This window comes from Erinaceus europaeus, chromosome 19, assembly GCF_950295315.1.
Source record: "Erinaceus europaeus chromosome 19, mEriEur2.1, whole genome shotgun sequence".
Taxonomy (NCBI): domain Eukaryota; kingdom Metazoa; phylum Chordata; class Mammalia; order Eulipotyphla; family Erinaceidae; genus Erinaceus; species Erinaceus europaeus.
This window is the reverse complement of record NC_080180.1, coordinates 42,063,974-42,087,711: the sequence shown is the minus strand read 5'-3', so window position 1 is coordinate 42,087,711 and position 23,738 is coordinate 42,063,974. Positions and strand designations below refer to the sequence as shown.

General features: G+C 36.3%; 1 protein-coding gene across 1 annotated transcript in view; it reads right to left on the bottom strand.

Annotated features, from left to right (window-relative positions):
* Window positions 1-23,738, bottom strand: part of FSTL5 (follistatin like 5) — a 736,076-nt gene that overhangs the window by 135,351 nt on the left and 576,987 nt on the right. Inside the window, exons 9-10 of the mRNA XM_007529584.3 lie at window positions 9,844-10,005; window positions 5,036-5,170 (exon numbers count right to left, since the gene is read on the bottom strand). Of these exons, the coding sequence (XP_007529646.1) occupies window positions 5,036-5,170; window positions 9,844-10,005 (297 nt within the window). The remainder of the gene's footprint in view (window positions 1-5,035; window positions 5,171-9,843; window positions 10,006-23,738) is intronic.

Genomic DNA, 23,738 nt, shown 5'->3' with positions numbered 1-23,738 from the left:
TATTTCCTGTAACAATGATAACAATAAAATACACACACACACACACACACACACACACACACACACATATATATAATTATACTATATACAGACATGCTATTGCAATATTTGCAAAAACTAGAATAATCATGGGCCTTAATAAAATGTGTAATAGGTTCTGTGCCCAAGGCTTATTACACCAAGTAGCTTAAAAACTCATAATAGCATCTTATATTGCTTTCCTTTTGCCTTAATAGATTATTACCACCTGGGAATGACTCCCTTTTGGACTAAATATGTATTGAATTGAACATCTCATGTGCTAGAGATGCTTTAAGATAAATAACCTTCTACCTAAAACTCTCATCATGCATTTATCATTCTCTCTTGTTCCCTATACCAAGCACCACACAACAGCCTATGGCCCATTTGTGCCTTTTATCATGTAAATACTGTCTTCCTAAGTACTATAATACCTACTCTATTCCTATTGTAGCTGTACAATATAGTACTTTTATGAACTTTTTAGTTGTTCAATTTGTCACGTGAGAAAACTTCCAGTGTGGTTTGTTGACGAAGTTGGCCATTGTAAGTCAAGGTTCTCTAATTCAGAGACTAGGACACAAGAGCAACATAAACTCCTTAGCCATATAACACTTTTGTTTTCTCAACAGTATAAATTGCTGGGAAATTTTGTAGTGTGAGAAAAAAAAATGATTCATACTATCATGAGTGTTCCATTATGTAGAAAATAGCTGGATGATTACTCCAAAGCTGTAGCTAAACAAAGTTAAGACTGTGTTTTGTCATTTAGCCCAAAAGTTGTAAGCATTTCTCCACTTTTATTGCTATCTACATGAAATTCAATATCCCTCTCCTCTAAATATTTCAAAAAGATAACATAAAAAAGCATATTACAGAGGAATTTTAGATATCAGAATATAAATTGTCCAGTCAAAGTATATATAAAGTATAGCATTTGCTTTGGCTCTGTGACAAAAAGTAAACTATCAACAAATGTTGACTTTTATCTAAAATGGCATAAATGCTAAATTAAAGATAAAAGGTACATGACAATTTAGTTGTCTTATTTTAAATGTGAGATGAAATATTATTCTTATATTTGGATACAAAATAATATAACAATCTGTATTCATTTGTATCTCCACCTTCCCTTCAGCCTCTGTCTCTGATTCTTATGTACAAATCCTTTTGGGAGCATTCTGATTCCAAAGAACTCCTAGAGTGTCGGGTTTTTAAAAATGATTTCTGTCAATGTTTCTAGTAAATAATAAGTAATTATTTTCAGAAAATAGTCATGTGTCAGAAAGAGAGCTACTTTACTTACGGCTATCATTACAGCAATTGTATTCTATACATTACATGAATAGAAACCTGTCCTGAGTTCGTTTTACTCCATTTTACAGACAGAGAAATTAAAACTCAAAGAGATTATTTATGAGTTCCAAGTAGCGGGACTATTATGTGAAGGAATGTTGGTTCTCTGCTACATTTACTCCAAATTTCATGTCCTCCAATTAAAGAAATATTTTTAAAGCTTTTTAATTCTTTATTTTTGGACTAGAGACAGAGAGAAATTGAGAAGGAAGGGAAGAGGTAAAGAGGGAGCGAGAAAGAGATACAACAGCTGAACTGTTTCAGCATTCATGAAGTTTTCCCCTTGAAGGTGGAAGTTTACACTGTAATCGTGCCGTTAACCAAGTGCAGCACCACTCAGCCCCTGAGAAATACTGCTTTAAAATATACATTGTGTAGAGAGACCTACTATGGGAAGATGGGAAACTTGTACCCAGGTGTCAACAACTGTTCTATTTGCTCTCTGCTGACCGCTAGAGTTTATTTTTATACATGACATATAGTAGTTCCAGTTTACCTTTTTATAAAGTGTCGATATTCAGTTTCTAGCACCATGAAAAGAAAAAAAAGTATTTTCCCCTCTCCAATGTGTATTCTAATGCTATTGCCAAAGATCAGTTTGACTGGAGGGAAAGACATAGTGGGACTGAACAGTGCAGATGTCATCATGCAAGAAGACCCTGGTTTAAGGCTCCAGTCATCACCTGCAGAAAGTGAAATTCTGAGGGATGGAGCAATGCCAAAATGTTTCTTCTCTCTCAACATCTATCAAAAAAGAAAGAAAAAAAAATAACCACCAGAAATAGCAGGCATCAAGTCAGTTAGATAATCTGGTGGCAATAAAATAAATAAGACCAGTTTGACTGAAATAATGTGGATGTGGTTTTTGCTGGTTTGAGCTAATTTTGAACATTTTTATTATCACCAAAGCTATCACTCAAGTTCTGTGCCTGTACAATACCAGTAGCCAATTTTTCCTTTTAAAAAATGTTTATACAACTAGAGAGAAATTAAGAGGGGAAGGGGGATAGAGAGAAAGAGGGAAAGAGACACCTACAGCATTGCGCTGCCATTTGTGAAACGTCATCCTTGCACCAGTTCTGGCTTGGAACAAGGGGTTGGGACTGGGTCCTTGTTCATGGTAACATTTGTGCTCAACAATATCTATCACTGCCCTGTTGCTGGATTTATTTCTGTACTCATTACTCAGTTCTTTTCCTATACCATCCAGCTGTGTTAATAACAATAGCTCTGCACTGTATTTTGACATCAGGAAGTGTAATGCATTTAGCTTTCTGTTTCTTTCCTTACAGTACTTTTAGTAGTCTGAGTTATGTATTATCCTGTGTGAATTTCAAGTTTTTTTCCCATTTATCATAAACTAGTAGTTTATGATAAAACTGGTAGTATAGCTATAAAGCAGTGTCATTATACTGGAGGAACTATGGCCCCCTACCACCTTGTGACATCACTGAGATAATGTCACTGCATGGATTGTTCTCGGTAAGCAGTAGAAACATCATGTCATTACTGTACATGACTCCTAACAAGCTCAGGAGATGGCATGTATAAGAAAAGTGCACTAGGGTTGACATGATAGCTCACCTGCAACATTCTTGTTTCGTCATTCATGTGACCTATGTTGGTCTGCTTCTAAATGCTGCTTCTAAGACCCCTTCTGTTGCATTGCTTGACGCTGTAGTCTATTTACATAATTATTGTTTTGTTCACTGTTTTAATCCCCACTGGTTTGAGCTCTTTTTCCACTCTGCCCCCTCTCCTAGTCACATCTTGTTTTCCAACGTTTAATCTCTGCTGGTTCGCATGGTTTTTCCAACGTTTAATCTCCGCTGGTTTCCCTTCACCCCACCCCCTATCCTAAGTACATCCTCTTCCGACATGACACTTCCGTCTCAGGAGATATATAGGACAGGATTGTGATTAGATTAGCTATCTTGCACTGCATTCCTCATCAATAAAGATTGAACTGCGTCCCACTCAGCCATGAGTCCCTGGTTGTCTCTCTCTTGCCCGCAAAGTTAGACTGGCAACCTAGGCTTAAGTTTGTCCCCCACCACACTGGGGGAAGCTTCAGTGCCATGATATCTTTCCCTCTCTCACTCTGTCTCTCTCTCTCTCTCTCTCTTTTAAAGATTTATGTATCTCGTAAAAGATAAATAAGGAGAGGGAGAGGAAGAGGGAAAGGGAGGGGACAGGGACAGTGAGAAAGAGTGAAGTCTGTATCAATGTCATTCTGTCATATATGGAGCCAGGGTTCAAATTCAGGACGTCATGTTTGTTAAGTCCAAATTTCTACCAAGGTGCTACTTTTTAGTCCATCTCTTTCTCTCTCTCTATCTGAAAAAGTCTGTCCACTCAGATGAAAGCCTGATGATAAAGAAACAAAAAGAGAAAAAAAAATGAACTTGGGGCTGGGTGGTGGCGCATCTGATTGAGCGCAGGTATTACAATGTGCAAGGACCCAGGTTTGAGCCCCTGGTCCCCACCTGCAGGGGGAAAGCTTCATAAGTGGTGAAGCAGGGCGGCAGGTGTCTCTATGTCTCTCTCCCTCTCTATCACCTCTTCTTGATTTCTGGCTGTCTCTATCCAATAAATAAAGATAATAAAAAAATTTTAAACAAAATAATGAACTTTATTAATAAAATGACTAATCGATTATTTATCAAATACTTGATGGAAGGGTTGTAGGATCAGGTAAGGAAACTATAGAAGGATTTGTAGTTAGTTAAATGGCTTGTCAGGGTCAGGCAGTGACTCACCTAGTTAAACCCAAGGACCCAGGCAAGGCTCCTGGTTTGAGCCCTGGCTTCCCACTAGCAGGGGGTCACTTTACACATGGTGAAGCAGGCCTGCAGGTGTCTATCTTTCTCTCCCTTTCTATGTTCCCTTACCTTCTCAATTTCTTTCTATACTATCAAAAAAAAATTTTTAAGTTAAAAATGTGGACCCAGGAGCAGTGGATTTGTAGTGCAGATACCAAGCCCCAGTGATAACCCTAGAGGCAAAAATAAAAGAAAAAGAAGAAAAAAAAGAAATAAAAGGAAGGAAAGAAGCTTTCAGCCTGATGTGTTGTAACTTATCACCCCAACTAACTTGGTTGGTGAATTCTGTAATGGATTGAAAATTTTATATTAGCAAGTGAATACATAGAACCTGATATTTCTCATGTATACTATCGAAAGAAACAAAATGATTTGAGCTGTAGGGCTGGAAGATCATGTAATAGTTATGCAAAAGATTGTCATGCCTGAGATTCTGAGACACTGTGTTCAATCCCAGCGCCACCATAAATTAGAGCTGAGAAGTGCTCTATTCCTCCTCCTCAAACCTCTCCAGTCCCCACTCCTCCCCTCCCCTCTCCCTTTCCTCCCCTTCAACAAGCTTCCCTCCCCTAGCCCCTCCTCTCCCCCCCACTCCCCCTCTTCTTTTCCCTCTCTTTCTCTCTCAGTGTCTTTCTCATTAAATAAATTAATTAAATATACGTTAACAATTTCACAGGCTTTACAAAATTCTTAAATCCACTTTTAGTATTTCAAGATTACTATCCTTCCTGCATATGCAAATTAAGCTTTTTAAATGCATTGCTAATCTCACTCAACTAAAAGCTTAATTATAAAATGTGCTTTTATTTGTGTGTGCTTGTGCACTCAATACATACGGGTCTTTCTGGCAGAATCTTCCACAAAAAGAGAAGAGATGTCTTCATCCACTCCTGCTTCGTTCTTCGCGATACAAGTGTATGCTCCCGTATCTTCATAGCGCACATTGCTTATATGAACCTCACTGCCATTTGCTGAAAGCAGAAGGCAAATGCAATATGTAAGCTACAATTTCAGTTTTGGTACAGTGCTTTCCGATTACATAGTAAAACAGTTCTCTTAGCTTGTCCTAATTAAACTTTTCCCCTTCCTGCTTCCATGCTTTGGAGGCATGCCAAATTATGCCAAGGGCACTCAAGTATTTATAAACTCGGTGCTGTCATTATTACACAGAGTTCAATATTTTATACCATATACAAATACTTTATGTTTCATATCTCTTATTTGTTTTCTATTTCCTATATTACACAGAAAGGGTTTCATATGAAAACTAGAATTTATTTATTTATTTACTTGTATTTTAAATATTTAAAACCACTATGTCCTAAGTGTTTGCAATAGTTTTAAATAACAACAATGTGGTTAATTTAAGGAGAATATATATGAAAAGACATTTCATAAAAATAACTAGTCTACAGCATTCAGATATGAGTGCTTAAAAGTCTGTTTCTGAATCTGTGTTATATTAATATATCTGGGATTATTAGATAGAGAATAGAAAAATATCACATGCTTTATTTTGTACATGAAATCCTTTTTGTCTTTTTTTTTGACAAATTTTACTGATTTAATAATGATTGACAAAATTGTAGGATAACCAGAGGGGTACAATTACATACAATTCCTACCACCATAGTTCCATATCCCACCCCCTCCATTGGAAGTTTCCTATTCTTTATCCCTCTGGGAGTATAGACCCAGAATCATTATGCAATGAGGTGTGGAAGGTGGGAGGTCTTGTCTTTTATTTCTAAGAAAAGTTTCAGTACCAGAGAAGTAGTGTGCTGGTTGTGCACATTTAGCACAGCATTTAGGTCTAGTACCATATGAGAAGTGCCAGTGCAGTGCTGTTGTACTTCACCTCTCTCTCTCTGTCTCTCACTCCCTCTCTCTCTCTGTCACACACACACACACACACACACACACACACACACACACACACACACATACACACACACACACTGAGTCTCTCTCTACTTCTGCTTGAATGAAATAGCAGCCCATGAGTATGAGACACTGACTCCACAAATGAAAAAAAAATATATATATATGTTCATTCTTTTGGCAATTACATATCTAGATTTAATAATAACAATAGTATCACAGGAGAGTTGAAAGTCCTTGTATAACCAAAGTGCTGTAAGAATGATTAAGCTGACTCTATCTGCTTTTTTGCTTCCAGTCACGGAGGCTCAGTGCAAGCACTATGACTCCACTGCTTCTGGTGGCCATTCTTTTCCTTTTTAAGTTTTCATTTCATTTGATGAGATAGAAATAAATTAAGAGGGGAGGGGGAGGTGTAGAGTGAGAGAGACCTACAGACACCTGCAGACCTACTGCCCTGCTTGAAAAGCAACCCCCTATAGGTGGGGAGTAGGGGCTTGAACCTGGTTCCTTGCATATGGTACTATGTGTACTTAACTGGGTACGCCACCAACCAGTTCCATTACTCTGACTTTCAAATCTCAATAAAATATTTTAGGAGCAAAGGAATGCCCTGTGATAGTGCACTCAACTAGCATTCCTACAGTCTCTGATTCAACTCTCTGTGCCACCATATTCCATAAATTAGCAAATTAGCAGTGCTTTCATCTCTCTCTCTCTCTCTCTTTTATATCTTTCAGAAAAATAAATAAGATATTTTAAGTAATGATATATATATATAACAAATTCCAAAATAATGGAACCGAAATTAGGGTAAAATCATCCATCTGCTACATGTTAGCTCTCTAGTAGGCGATTTCAGATGTATTAACCTTAATCTTCCCTTATAATACTTTTTATTTATTTATTTATTTTTCCCTTTTGTTGCCCTTGTTTTTTACTGTTGCTGTAGTTATTATTATTGACATCGTCATTGTTGTATAGGACAGAGAGAAATTGAGAGAGGAGGGGAAGACAGAGAGGGGGAGAGAAAGACAGACACCTGCTTCACCACTTGTGAAGTGACTCCTCTGCCGGTGGGGAGCCAGGGGCTTGAAACGCTTCCCTTATAATACTTATCAGATGAGCAGTCTGAGACTTATAACGTGATTTTATGTATGTTATTCAATTAAAATAAAAGAACGAACTCCTTGTGGTCTATTACATCCTTGTAATAGATGTGCTCGTTTAAATAAGTTTATTGGTTTATGTACAAGAAATTGGGTTCAAGCTCCTAGCCCCGACCTGCTAGGAAGAGGGGAAGCTTCACAAGTGGTGAAGCAGTGCTGTAGATGCCTCTTTTATTTTTTCTTTTCTCTTTTCTTCTTTTCTATTATCTTTATTTATTTATTGGATGGAGACAGCCAGAAATCGAGAGGGAACGGGGTAATAGGGAAAGAGACAGAGAGACACCTGCAACACTGCTTCACCACTTGCAAAGCTTCCCGCCTGCAGATGGGGACCAGAGACTTGAACTCAGGTTCCTTTGCACTGTAACATGTGTGCTCCACCATGTGCACCACCATCTGGCCCCTAAATGCATCTTTCCTACTGTATCTCCCTTTCCCCTCTCAAATTTTCTCTATCTCTATCAGAAAGAAAAGGAAAGAAATAATAATGCATTGCTGATTTCTGCCTTCATCTTTGCCTTTGTTTATTTAACACAAGAAATCTTCTGTTTCTTTCCAAGCAAGTGACCTTTATTTCATATAAACTCTTCAACCATCTCCATAACCTGTTCAAGAAGAATGAAGTATTTTCTTTACTCGAATCTTTCCTACCAGATACTACCTATATACTGTTTCCCTCTTTTCTAAATCTGGACAAACATTTAGAGTCACTTCCTTTTCACTTCTGCATCTACTAAAGACTAATTGCTAGTTGAATTGCTTTTGTAAAAGTCACAAGAACAAACTAATCCATTAAACCAGAGTACATTTTAATGACCTTCCTGACTTTTTACTTCATTAGACATTGATGAATTCTTTCTCATAGCTTTACTTGTTTGTTGGTATGTGTCGTAGTACAGCTTTGTTCTACTGTATCTGCTAAATTGCAGTTTCGGTAGTTGTTCTGATTTTCTGGTCAATAAAATATTTGTGCTCTTGCAGGTCTTTACTTTCTCTCATTAGCTATTATTATGCCATTTAGTGCCACAGAGATATAGCTTAAACTGACATATAGACCTCACAAAGAAATTCTAAGTGGACACTGGTGAAAAATAAATATTAAATGACTATACTATGTAATAATGTATATATAATTACATGTAGACCCCATTGGAATTCACATCCATATGCACTCAGATGTATTTATTATGTTCCATTTACTACCAACTTTTTATTATTTTTCACATTTCCTTTAGTTTTTAATTATTTTCTTCTGTCAAAAATGACAACTATTTTACAAAACCTCCAACTCTTTAAATTTTGAATAAAAAATGTAACGAACTGTCCAAAGAAGCCTTATTAAATACTCCTAGAGGTAAAGAATACAACATGTTCCTATAACACTTAATAAGTGGGCAAGTGATGACAAAATCAGAAGTTAATTAGAACTATCTTTTATATCTGCTAATCAGATGAATCCTTATATGTTCTTATAAAGACTAAAATGTAATTAGGCAATAAAAATATACAAATTTTCAAACAAATTTACATTGATAAAGAAATTTCAGGAGTCAGTTTTTAAAGGTCAAACATATTCTGCTCTAGTATTTTACAACACTAAAATAAATATCAGTTTTCCAAATGTATGTGTAAACATTTATACTGATAAAATGTAATCAGTGGCAAAGTAGACTAATGACAGGAGTTTCTACTTATAGGAGCAGTTAAAATATAACTATTTCTAACAGCGTGAGTTAAATGAATCTTAAGCCTGGGTAAGAAATATATTCCATCAACAGATAAAAAAAAAGCAAAATGACTTCACCTGTGCTCCTCTTTAATGAGAATAAGAAGAGTAAGATTTGTTACATTTTCACCCCCTGGTATATCTACTATACTGTCTTTGCATTGTCTAGTTTAACACTGAATTATTTTTTCTTTTTTTAGCTTTCTTATTACATATTTGTGATATTAGAACATGTGCAGAAGTGGTCAGTTATATCTACACAAACTATCAGTGCAAGTACAAGTCTATATGGGAATTTGTTGACTTCATAAATTTAAATTAATATGAAAATGAAACATATAAAGTGTTCTGCTTTCATGTGGAAATAGGAAGTTCTACTCATCTGTCAATAGCTGTTCAGTAAACAACTCCCCAATAAAATAATTTTTAAGAGTTCTGACTTTCTCTTTTCATTAGCATGCATGCTGCAAAGTATTCACCAAGTGACTTCTATATTGACAGCCTCTATATACAGATTTTAATGTATGATTTAAATATTAACTTAGTCATTTTAAATATCCAATTATTCTGCTCGCTGTATTTGCTATATTTCATAGGACAAGCACTTAAAGGATACATAATTTAATATTTTAGTTATCATAAAAATAATGGCATAATTAATCATTATGATAAGAATATTATTTAAAACATTCAATTATGAAAGAATTCTATTTCAAGTATAATACCTTAGGAAGAATTATATTTTTTACATTTATGATGTTCTGTCACCATGGATGTCTTTCTGTTTTTATTCCAAAGAAAGGACATTTTCTTATGTCTTAGGATAAAATTTCTACATCTTCACTTAAGGTAAAAAAGAAAAGAGTACCTTGTAGTGTGAGTTGTTTAGACAGTTTTGGCGTAATATCAATTCCATTCTTCAGCCAGCCGAGCTGAGGATTTGGGATGCCCTCTGCATGGCACCTAAGACTGGCAGTTACCCCAGGTTCTCTAGCTTGACTTTCTGGATACACTCGGATTACTGGAGGAACTAAACAAAAAATGGAAAAGAAGGTACATTAGTAATCTAAACCCAGCACTTGATTGTCTGAAACAAACAAAACCACTAATTTTAAGCACATTTTCAGTCATTTTTATGGTTTTATACATTTTTCTATGTATCTTACTTTCCAGATATCATCAACTAAAATGTACCAGTGCTCCTTGGATGATAACCACTGTGACACTGTGACAGTGATCATGCTGATTAAACAGGAATTACCATGTGAAAACATAGAAACATACTACAAACTTCAGAAAACAATTTAAGGGAGGTTTCATTACCAAATAAGGAACACTTTAAGTACTTAGACAATGAATAATTGCAAAAGGTGTAAAGGAATTAAATACAACTATGACTTTGGAAGAAAGGGAAATATGTTCCTTAACAGAAGATGTTATTAGCACAATAATTTCTCTTATAATAGTATCAAAAAAATTGGAATAATTTTGAGAAGAACCTTTGGATTTTCTGGTGAATATATGTTAAAAACAGAATCTAAATTTAAATACATGGAAAAGATTATGCACTCATAAGCTAAAATACGTTATTGGTAAGATAGTAAGAATTAATGCTACTAGGGAGTCGGGCGGTAGTGCAGTGGGTTAAGCTCACGTGGCGCAAAGGATCCTGGTTCAAGCCCCTGGCTCCCCAACCTACAGGGGAGTCGCTTCACAGGTGGTAAAGCTGGTTTGCAGGTGTTTATCTTTCTCTCCCCGTCTCTGTCTTCCCTTTCCTTCTCCATTTCTCTCTTCCTAGCTAACAATGATGACATCAATAACAACAATAATAATAACTACAACAATAAAAAGGCAAAGGCAACAAAAGGGGGAATAAATAAATAAAATGATAATAATAACAAACTTTAAAAAAAGAATTAATGTTACTGGTAATTTGACAGTACTATATAATTGATCTACAGGACCTGGTCAAACACACACCTTGCCATGTGCAAAGACCCAGGTTTAAGCCCTCACTCTTCACCTGTGGTGTGGGGGTGGGAGTAGCAGGAGACGTTTCACAAATGGTGATGCAGTAATGCAGGTTTCTCTGTCTTTCTCCTTCTCTACCTCCCCCTTCCCTTCCAATTTCACTCAGCCATATCAAATAAAAAAAGAAAAGGAAAAAAATGGCCACCCGGAACAGAGGATTCTTTAAGCAGTAGGCAACAAGCCCTTCAATAACCCTAAAATTAAAATTAATTAAAATAACAATAATAAATTCATAGACACAACATATCCTTATAAAAATTTCAACTGCAAACTTTACAGAAAAGGAAGACTGAAAACTCAGATTAATATAAAATTCAAGAGACCTTAAATTGTGAAAGAAAGAAGGAAAGAAGGAGAGAGAGAGAAAGGAGAAAGGAAGGAAAAAAGAAAGGAGACTTGAATATGATCAAAACAGGATATCACATACTCCCATCTAAAATCAAACTACAAAGATACAGTAACCAAAAGAAAAGGGAACTGACACAGGATAAACTATAAATTGATGGACAAGCACTAGGAGTGCAGAAACAAAAGCAATATAATGTTTAAAGACATAGGAGGTGCATATTCTTGGCCTTGCTTTAGCCATTTGGTACTGCACTTTGTTTTTGTTTTGACAACGAAGACATTGGTTCACTTTGAGATAACTTAGATATGACAACTAACTAAATATAAAAAGTAGATAACCTGCAGGGGCTGGGTAGTGGGCCACCGAAATGAGCACACACATTACCATGTTCAAGGACCCAAGTTTGAGACCCCACTCCTGGTGACCAATCTTTCTTTCATTTTTTTCCCCTTTCTATTTTGTTACAACATAGAAATTGAGAGGGGGAAAAGCTACAGAGAGGGAGAGAGACAGAAACAGCTGCAGACCTACTTCACTACTTTGAAGTGTTTCCCCTGCAGTTGTAGACCAGGGACTTGAACCTGGGTCCTTTCACACTGTAATATGTGTACTTAACCAGATACGCCACCTCCTGGCCCCCAAAATTAAAATTTTGGTGCATCAAAAATTGCACTCATGTGTCAACAATTGTACTGTAAACCATTAACACCTCCATAAGATCATAAAAAAAGAAACAATGAGTAAGTGTAAATGCAACTAAGGAAAAAAAAAGTTCCTTATAAAGAAATTAGCATCCTGAATATATAATGAAATACTACAATTCAGCAACTAAAATACAAGCAATTGCATCATATAGCAAATGAAACCAACAACAAAATAATAAGCAACATACAGAATGTAGAAAATATGTGTAAACTGTGTATTTCATAGTGAGATATTTATCAAAGTATATAAGGAGATTGTACTATGTAATATAGAAAAGATACTTCAAAAGCAGCAAAAGGTGTAAATATAGAATTTTCCAAAGAAGACTTAATGCCAAGATATACATGAGAAAGTGGGTGCGTGGCACACTGGGTTAAGTACAAATTAAGGAGGTCTCGAAACTTTACATGAGGCTCAACCTGACGCTGTTGACTGGCTACGGAAGAAGGGCAAACGCTAGAAGAAGAAGAAGAAGGAGAAGGAGAAGGAGAAGGAGAAGGAGAAGGAGAAGGAGAAAGAGAAGGAGAAGGAGAAGGAGACGGAGACGGAGACGGAGACGGAGACGGAGACGAAGACGAAGACGAAGACGAAGACGAAGACGAAGAAGAAGAAGAAGAAGCCTAAGACCTACTCAAAGATTCCGGTTCTGGTAATAACCCTGGAGGCAAAAAGAAAGAAAGAAAGAAAGAAAGAAAGAAAGAAAGAAAGAAAGAAAGAAAGAAAGAAAGAAAGAATATGGCTTGGCACTGATCATCAGAGAAATGGATGAGCACACATATCACAATGTGTAAAGACCCTTATTCGAGCCCGTGGTCCCTACCTGTAGGGGGAAAACTTTGCAAGTGGTGAAGCAGGGTTACAGATGTCTCTGTCTCTCTCCCTCCCTATTATCCCATTCCCTCTTGATTTCTGGCTGTCTCTATCCAATAAATAAATAAAAATAGCAAAAACAATTTTAAAAAAGAAAAAAAAGAAATGCAAATAAAGACAATAATGATATACCACTTTACTCCTGCGATATGTTAGAAAGGACAGTAACTCTACTGTCAATTGTAAACCATTAAGAAAAAAGAAAGAAAAGAAAGGACAGTAACCACAAATGTGTGAGAGGATGTGGGGAAAAGAGGCACTCCATTCTTGCTGATGGGATTGTAATTGGTCCAGCCCTAGTGGAAAACTGTATGGGGATTTCTCAGAACAGTAGAAACAGACCAGCCTTATGACCCAGTAATTTTTCTCCTCTGAATTTACCCAGAGAAAACAAAACCATCTATTTCAAGAGCTCCATGTATTCCTATGTGCATAGAGGCACAATCTGTAATTAACAAAAGTTGGAAGCAACCCAGATGTCCAAGGGTAGATGAATGGGAAAAAGCCAGCAAACAGAACCTGCAGTATATATACATTTTGTGATGTAACTCAGCTGTCAAAAATGATGACGCAGTCATATCCTTTGCATCAACTTGATTGGAATTTGAAGATACCATGTTAAGCGAGATAAGCCAAAAAGAGGAAAAATAACATATTATCTCACATATAAGCAGGCCTTAATAAATAGAAACAATGAAGGATAATAAAAAATAAAGTATGGACTAGACATGGTGTATTTTATCAATACAAGGGACACTAGGGAAAGAGGGAGTGTGAGGGGCAGAAGAGAACATTAAGGTTCTAATACATAATGAGATTATATTCAGTGTTAATGACTGCACTATAAATCATTAGCCCTTTCAATAAAAAGATAAGTAAGAGCAGAATATGGCAGTAAACATAAAAATTTTAAATATTCAATAGGAATTTTTTGGGAAGCTGAATTAAGAATTGTTGGTATTCTTCGTGTTGGTTTGGCCCCTTCCCCCTACCTCTGAGAGAAATGGTTTGGTACTTGCTAGTTTCACGCCCCGTTTTCTCCCCGCCCCATATGCTAAGGATGGGCAAAGTCCCAGCAGCAGAGGCGGAGAGAGGATGATGGAGAAAAGCACATGGTGTGGTGATTTGCCCGTTCGTGAATAAAGATTAAACTGCAGCTTCTCAGCCCAGCTGTGTATCCTGGAGTCTCTCTACCGCCGCGACGCTAGCCCAGTCAGCTGGAGCCTCCAAAACATTAACAACAAAGAATAAACAGAAAATGTCACTCACTTGGACAATCCTGCTCTTTGGACAAGTTATATATGTTGATATACTTGATCTCTAACCCATCAAAAAGTGAATTAAAAAGGTAAGGAACATAAATGATGTCTTTGTGCCTCAAGTCAGTCCAATGTTGATTACACCATTTTTTTTTCTTTGTGACCGGAGGAGAAACTGTATATTTAAATTTAACCAACTAGTAAGTAGATGTCAGCCTTATAAATGTATTGATACTATAAAAGATGACACAAACCAGAAAACTGCCAAAGCTCACTTGTTCCCCTTCCTAACTATATTGTGATCTTAAACTAGACTCACATAAACAACAGCAAGAAAATTTAAAAAAAAAAAAAAAAAAAAAAAAAAAACAATGGGGGAAGGAATGGAAATGTATCAGATACTTCCAACTCTTTTTTGCATTCACAACTGGGACCTTGTTTTGTGTATTGCTACTAACAGTAGTTTTAAGAGAAGAAAAACCACAGACTTTGAAAGGCTCTAAATGCCAGACCTTTCTGTTACATTCTTTCCCAGTCTCCTAAATAGAATCAAAACAACCTTGCAGAACAAGAGTGATCTGATTTATTCCCTTTGAAGACTACCTAAATACTTTATTCTGAAGTTTCAAATACATTTTCAAGAATACTTTTCTTAGTATCTCTGTATCTACTTTACTGATGACATAATTATTTATTTAAGTTCTTGTTGTTTTCTCAGGGCTGTACAGTGGCACATACTAGTACACACACATTACGGTGGGCAAGAACTCCTGTTATATTCCCGGGTCCCAACCTGCAGGGGGCAAGTCTCATGAGTAGAGGAAGAATGCTATAGGTGGCTCTCTTTCTCTCTCATTTCCTATCTCCCCACTCTGAACTTTCACAGGGTGCGTGCACCATGGAACAATTCCTTTGTGATCTGATAATCTTGTAATTATTAAACCACTGATAAAAATGCTTTTTAAAAAATATGTATTGATGGGGGTCAGGTGGTAGCACCAGAGGGTTAAGCGCACATGGCGCAAAACACAAGGACTAGAGCAAGGATACCGGTTCGAGCCCCCAGCTCCCCCACCTGCGGGGGGTGGGGGGTCACTTTACAAGTGGTGAAGCAGGTCTGCAGGTGTCTATCTTTCTCTCCCCCTCTCTCTCTTCCCCATCTCTCTCCATTTCTCTCTGTCTTATCCAACAACATAGACATCATCAACAACAATAATAATAACCACAACAATGATAAAACAACAAGGGGGACAAAAAGGGGGAAAATAGTCTCCAGAAACAGTGGATTTGTGGTGCAAGCACCAAGCCCCAACAATAACCCTGGAGGCAAAATAAATAAATAAATAAATAAATATGTCTTGCCAAAGAACTTGCAGTCAAATCAAGAATTTTGCTTTTTGCAAAATTCCTTGTAGTCAGGGGCCAGGCAGTCACACACCTGATTGTGAACACCCATTACCAAGTGCAAGGACCCAGGTTCAAGGCCCTGGTTCCCACCAGCAGGAGATAACCTGCAGGTGCAGTGAAGCAGTACTGCAATTCTCTCTCTTTCTCCCTTTCTATCTCTCCCGCTCCTCCCAATTTCTGCCTGCCCTATTAAATATAAGAAAAATAAGATAAAATGTATTTTGAATGGAAAAAAATGAAACCTGAAACTGTCTGAAAACAGCATTTTAAAGGATCATATCATATCAATGTGAGTGTGATTGTAATAGGTTCAATATCTTTCATACTAAAAATACAGATGTTATATAGTTCACCTATATTTTCACTGACACTCTCCAAATAGCAAATTCGCAAGTTCAACATCCCCTTGATTTTCTATACATTTCTTTTTAAAATTTTTTAAATATTTATTTATTTTTCCCTTTTGTTGCCCTTGCTTTTTTATTGTTGTACTTGTTATTGATATCGTCATTGATAGGACAGACAGAAATTAAGGGGAAACCAGAGAGGGGGAGAGAAAGATAGAGACTTGCAGACATGCTTTACCGCCTGTGAAGCGACTCTCCTACAAGTGGGAAGCCAGGGCTCGAACCGGGTTGCTTAAGCTGGTCCTTGTGCTTCGTGCCAAGTGAGCTTAACCCGCTGCGCTACAACCCGACTCCCTATTTCTTATACATTTCTTTCTTGTTTTTCAATTTTTTCTTTTGTTGCCCTTGATTTTATTTTTATTGTTGTTGTTATTGATGTGATCATTGTTAGATAGGACAGAGAGAAATGGAGAGAGGAGGGGAAGACAGGGTGGGGGAGAAAAAGATACCTACAGACCTGTTTCACCACCTGTGAAGCCGCGCTCCTACAGGTGGGAAGCCGAGGGCTCCAACAGGGATCCTTGCGCTGGTCCTTGTGCTTCACGCCAAGTGTGCTTAACCCACTGCACTACTGCCTGACTCCCTTCCTATACATTTCTAAGACCTATAATATTGATATAATTGACTGTGAAGTGAGTACAATTGTGAAAAAATAGTTTTTGTTATAGTGAATTTTCATACTCAATAGAAAAATATTTATATATATTATTTTTTGGAAAAAATCATACTCATATGTTTTTCATTTAATATACTGGTATCAAGTGCTAGTATGAAAAACATATCTTAGTCCTCATAGAATTGAAGAGGAAACGATTGACATAACAACTATTTAACCTCAGAAACAAGACACACATTTTTCCTGGAATACATACTATGAAATATAAATGAGGATTGATGGAAGTCTGAATTAAAAAGTCAATAATTCTCCCGAGAACATTTCAAGTCATCTGTTATATAAAATCACAGCTCCTTTATATTGGCAGTGCATAAAAAAAGAAGTTGATAAAGACCACAGTGAATTTTCCCACTGGATTCAGAATATAATTTGGGGGCACTACCACACAGATTAAAAAATAAGATGCCTATTACTTTATGCAAAAATAATTAAAAATAATAATTTTCAAATGATAATTAACTTGTCAATAAAATAGCTCAAAAACCAGTCTAAGCTGTCTGGAATTCTTTGATATAATATGATTAAATAAAGTAGAAAATACCAACATTAAATAATATAATATAGTGTATACACAAAGAATGTTGGTCACTTTTTTTTTTCTATTTTACTCTGTAAAAATTTACTCTGTGAAATATTGCCAGACAAGCATTCTGTCATGGAAATGATTCATAAGGATTTCAGTATATACATTTTACTCATTGGCACAGTGTAAGAATGCCATAAAATCTAATATGTTTATCTTTGCTTAAGTAAACAATACAGATTGTATGTGGTTGAGGTGGGTACTTACTAAGCTTCTAGTTGTAGTGCACTATGATAAGGGCTTTTATTTCTTTCTCAGGGCTCTCTTTTATATAATATAAGATGTTAAGTGAATGTTGATTTCATTTATTGAAACTAGCCAAATGGAAAGGCAGATAATCTCATATGGTAGTATTTATAAATAAACTTCCCAGAAGAAATATGTATATGTACTGGAATTTTACTGCTTGGACACTAAATGTAATATCTGAAATAGACTAGTAGTAATATAGCAGAGATCCTCAAGGGTATTTTAAATTGTGACATATATATATATATATATATATTTGCAAGGTTCAGTATTTTGAGAGAGATGCAGAGAGACACATACACAGAGAAACATCATAGCATCACTCAGCCCTGGCTTATGATGGTGCGGGGTATTGAACCTGGGACTTCGGAGCCTCAGGCATGAGAGTCTGTTTGCATAACCATTATGCTGTCTCCCCCGCCCAACAAGGTTCAGTATTTTGTAAAAATGTTAATATTTCATCTTACTCTGATTTTTCCACGAAACTTAAATATTTCTACAACCCAGTTAAATTGAGCAAGGTTATTAGGTCTAGAAATATTGTGGATAGAGTTCCCAATTTGCAAGCATGAGGTCTGACATCACGATTGACAAACTAATGTTCTAATTCTCTCTCCTCCATGTACATAAAAGTATGTATATGTGCTTATCTGTCCTCTCTCTTCTGTTCTTTCACTAATTAAGTGAGTAACCAGTCTTGAAAAAGGCTATATCACCGTATGACTAAAATAAACTAGTATAATAGGATAGCATGCAATACATCTAACCATTAGCAAGATATGTAAGCAATTAAATATTATATGCAGTGGAATTCTCTGAGACTACATAAATGAAACTAATATTTTAGTAGTTACAGAACTGAAAGTGTTTATTTTAAAAATAAACATAGATATGCAAAAGAAAATGACATAATTAATAGATTACATTTTCTTATAATCTTTATATCAGATTTTGAAATTTAAATGAGCATTCATCAAAACAAAACCATGAAGTATTTAATAATAATAAATATAGAGATTAAAGATGAGTTTAAAGCTGATGTATATTTTTCAAAAGTTCATGGCAACCTTAATATATTAGATTTTATTACATCAATTTTCTTCAGTTTCAAGAATAATTCAATAAAATTATTTTAAACATCTGATGACCCTTTGAATCAAAAATTTAAAAGGGCCTAATGGGGGTCTACAGTACTGAACTTTCTCTTGGCTTTTCATCCCAATTTTATACTTTTCCTTTTTCTTAAGTTTTGGTTATTTCTGGGGCTTAGTGCCTGCACCACGAATCCAGTGCTCCTAGAGTATATTTTTTCTCTTTTGTTTCCCTTGGTTTTTTTATTGTTATATTTATTATTATTGCTGTTATTACTGTCATTGTTGTTGGATAGAACAGAGAAATGGAAAGAGGAGAGGAAGACAGAGAGGGGGAGAGAAAGATAAACACCTGCAGACCTGCTTCACTACTTGTGAAGTGACCCCTTGCAGGTGGGGAGCCGGGGGCTGGAACCCTGATCCCTATGCTGGTCAGTGTGCTTCACCCATGTGCGCTTAACCCGCTGCACTACCGCCTGGCCCCCAGCATTTTCCAATACTTCTTTTGCATTTGCTGTCCTGATAACATAATGTATGGAAGCAGCACAAGTTGGCGGTTTTGGAAGCTTGAATTTAGTCAGATGGCAGACTCACTGACCTGACACAATAACCTCATTTTAACTGAAGACAAAAATATATATTTTAAATTTTTTATTAGTGACTTATTACTGATTTTCAAAAATCATAAGAAAACAAGGATATAATGCCACACTTTCCACACAGCTAGAGTTCTGTGACCCCATTCCCTCCATTAGAAATTCCATTAGTGGGGATCTGGCGATAGCTCAGTGAGTTAAGCACACATGATGCGAAGCAAAGGAGAGTAAGAATCCTGGTTCAAGTCCCCCACTCCACACCTGCAGGGGGATCGCTTCACAAGCGGTGAAGCAGGTCTTTAGGTCCCTCTCTCTCTCTATCTCTCTCTCTCTGTCTCCCCTTCTCTCTCGACGTCTCTCTGTCCTATCCAACAGCAACAACAACAAAGGTAACAAGGGCAGCAAAATGGGAAAAAATATCTACCTACATCTATTTATAGTTGGCCTTTTTTTCCCCCCTATGGTCCTGCCTTCTCTTTCCTTTCTAAGTCACACCTACTACTTCTGAGTGCCTTTTTTTCTCTCACTCTCTCTTTTTGAGTTCTGATTATGGAATTAAAGTTCAGAGCCTTCTGGTCATCTTCCTTTAACATTTACCCCTTTGGAAGTATGGACCAAAATTCTCTATGGGGTGCAAAAGGTGGAAGGTCTGGATTCTGTAATTGCTTCTTCCCTGGACATGGGTACTGGCAGGTTGATCCATACTCCCTGCCAATTTCTATTTTTCCCTACTAGATAAAGATACATTTTAAGTGAATTTGCAATTCTCTGGTCTATAAACAATTAGACACCATTTTTTCCCTTTTTCATGATGTATTTTTTTAGATTCCTTTGAAGGATTCTATCACTGCTCTTCCACCAATTATTCACACAGCTGCAACCATAAGAAAGGGTTCAAAGTAAGCTTGAGGGTAAGAATATAAATGTCTCTGAAGTAGTGCTGACTCACAGCAGCATCTGGATAGTTCTGTTTATATTATGACTTTCTTTGTCATTAAAGCAACTTTCCTATGAAAAATTACAGACAGAGTTTAATAAATATTTTAAATGCTACTGAGCTAGTCCAATGCTTTTTGTCTGTGACATTATTAAAGCCATCAATTTCTCTTTAACTTTGTCCCAAAGCAGTCTTTTCATATTCATGACTTTCACACTGCCTCTTGTCAATATTACAAAACCCTGATCACATTATTGCAGGTTTCATAAAAGTGTAGAGGATGCAGCAACAAATGTGGAAGGCAAAATATAAATTAGTAACAACATAGTTTAGGTCAGACACTTTTGCATTTTGTATTAGGTTTCCTTATTTATTCTGTAGTATTGTAAGAAACCACAACCTCTTAAATGCTATTTTGCAAAGGACACTAGTCTATCCTATTACCTTTAATTTACTTAGATCTACTGTGTTGACTTTTAAAGTTGAGGTCTTATTTAATCCTCTATTTCCAAGTTTCAAAAGCCACCATTTTTAGAAATGCCCTCTAAAATACAAAAGAAAACTTCACAAAAGGTTTCAAGGGAACAAATTTATAAAATGCTATGTCTCTGATCACATATAAGAAAATAATCATAAACACACTGACCAGTGGAATAGCACTTATTATATGTTTCAAGGGATAAAATAATACTCAGTTTATCTGAGTTTTAGTATCTCCATTTGTTAAATTTGAAATCCTTCCTAGGATTAAAATGGGTTAAGAAATGCATGGCAAATTCTCAGTCATGTTAGAAATGAGTCAGCAAGAAAGAATTATATTTCAGTTTTTAACCACTATATACAAAATGACTGAGATTTAATTAGAGAAATAGAAAATGTTCAGTTATATTACATCAGTAATTATCTACTAGGACTAAGCAAAAGGGGGGACTCACATATTTTTCAAATGTGTGTGTCATATTTAACATGTAAAAGTAAACCCTATGTATATTCAAAACATGCTTTAAAAATCTATATACAGCAAGTGAGTGTATCATTCATTGAACTTGTTCTTCAATTCACACCTGTATCCTATGTCCATATAAGGAGTAAGTATTTGTATTTCCTGTAAGAAGAAAATTCTGTGACTGGGATCAATTCATTAGTTAAAACTTAACAGATAAAAAGCATATGCTATTCTACATAGTATTAAAATGTAAGGCAAAAATATGACTTTGGAAGCTTGTTGTTTTTTTTTTCCTCATGGATTTTTTCATCGTATAACCCTGATTACCATTCTACCAGTAGTTAAGAGAATGCCTTCAACCATGTATGTAAGGAATTGAAGAGCACTGTAACATTTTTTTTGTTGTTGATGCAATTTATTTTTTATTTATTTATTTATTTATTTAAGAAAGGATTAATTAACAAAACCATAGGGTAGGAGGGGTACAACTCCACACAATTTCCACTGCCCATTCTCCATATCCCACCCCTCCCCCGATAGCTTTCCCATTCTCTATCCCTCTGAGAGCATGGACCCAGGGTCATTGTGGGTTGCAGAAGGTAGAAGGTCTGGCTTCTGTAATTGCTTCCTCGCTGAACATGGGCGTTGACTGGTTGGTCCATACTCCCAGTCTGCCTCTCTCTTTCCCTAGTAGGGTGGGTCTCTGGGGAAGCTGAGCTCCAGGACATATTGGTGGGGTCTTCAATCCAGGGAAATCTGGCCGGCATCCTGATGACACCTGGAACCTGGTGACTGAAAAGAGAGTTAACATACAAAGCCAAACAAATTGTTGAGCAATCATGGACCCAAAGCTTGGAAAAGTGGAGAGGAAGTATTAGGGAGGTACTCACTGCAAACTCTAATGTACTTCTGCTTTCTTACTTTGGTGCCATACTCCAAACTCAGTCAATTTCTGCTTTGCGTTTCTACTTCTTTTTTTTTTTTTTTACATGGTGTTGGAAACAATGGGTTGAAACATGCAGAAGAGCACTGTAACATTTAAGACCATACTAAAATGCCTTGCACTAGACAATTGCTCAAGAGAAAGATTTTTAGGTTATAACACTATACTTAAAAATTTGTGATGACACTGTAAACTATAAACTGCCATGCAGATAGAAATCGAATCATATTAATTCATGTAGTGGGTGATGATCTTTTCAACAGGGCAAGTGTTATAATTTACATGGAGAGCATGCACCTAATTATAGCTATCTATCTACAGATAGGGTGTGTTTATGACCCCATCCATTTAATACACTTATTCTGAAATTAGAAAATCATATTGATAATTCTCAGTATGTTTAAGATACTGTATATTGTACAATATATATTGTAATAATATTAAAAAGAACAATGTATTAAGAGTTAACTTCGGGAGTCGGGCAGTGGCAGAGTGGGTTAAGCATGCATGTGGCGCAAAGCGCCGGGACTGGCATAAGGATCCCAATTCGAGCCCCCAGCTCCCCACCTGCAGGGGAGTTGCTTCACAGGCGGTGAAGCAGGTCTGCAGGTGTCTCTCTTTCTCTCCCCCTCTCTGTCTTCCCCTCCTCTCTCCATTTCTCTCTGCTCTAGCCAACAACGATGACATCAATAACAACAATAATAACTACCATTAAAAAAGGGCAACAAAAAAGGGAAAATAAATAAATAAATATTTTAAAAAATTTAAAAATAGTTAACTTCATGATAAAGGTAAAACTGAGGTTGAATTCATAACAAAAAATATGTGCATTCTATATCAGTCAATACTTTGTTCCTGGATTTTCTGTATTCTGCACTCTTAGGGTTCTATTGGTTGGCAGAAAAGTCATGACATATTTTTTTCTATGTTTTCATATGCATCATGACTTTTCTGACAACACACTGTTTCCTGAGACTACTCTTGACATAGCTCAGACTGAGGTATACCCCGATTAGACAGATATGCTTGCTTTTTTTCTCCATATTCCTCATGGTTGTTCTGTCCACCAATAACTTGGGGAGGTTATTATTCAAGCTAACAGCATGTTTAATCACATTCTGGCATGCTTTTTTGAAATTCATTTGAAAACAACTTTACCACCAACATCTAAGCACATTAGAAAATTCGAAGTCATTTGTGATTTTTCTCTAAAGCTCAGTAGTTCCTTCAGCCAAAAATGCATATATTACCACAGTTATTTATTCTTATTTTCTCACAACTTTGTTTTTCTAGTCCATAGGAAAACTTCTAAGTTTCTAACAATAGAAATGTCACTACTTCAAGTTTTCATTAACACAAAAGCTGTCCACCGATTTTCTCTACAGCTCATTAAATATCAATATCTATCTCACTGTCAACATTCTGTTTAAATCTAAATTAGTGTGTTGATATTTTTTATATTTATTTTCCCTTTTGTTGTTTTTCATTGTTACAGTTATTATTGTTGTTATCTATGTTGTCGTTATTGGATAAGACAGACAGAAATGGAGAGAGGAGGGGAAGACAGAGAGGGGGAGAGAAAGAGAGATACCTGCAAACCTGCTTCACCGCCTGTTAAGCGATTCCCCTGCAGGTGGGGAGCTGGGGGCTTGAACCGGTATCCTTACCCTGGTCCTTGCACTTTGCACCATGTGCACTTAACCCACTGCACTAC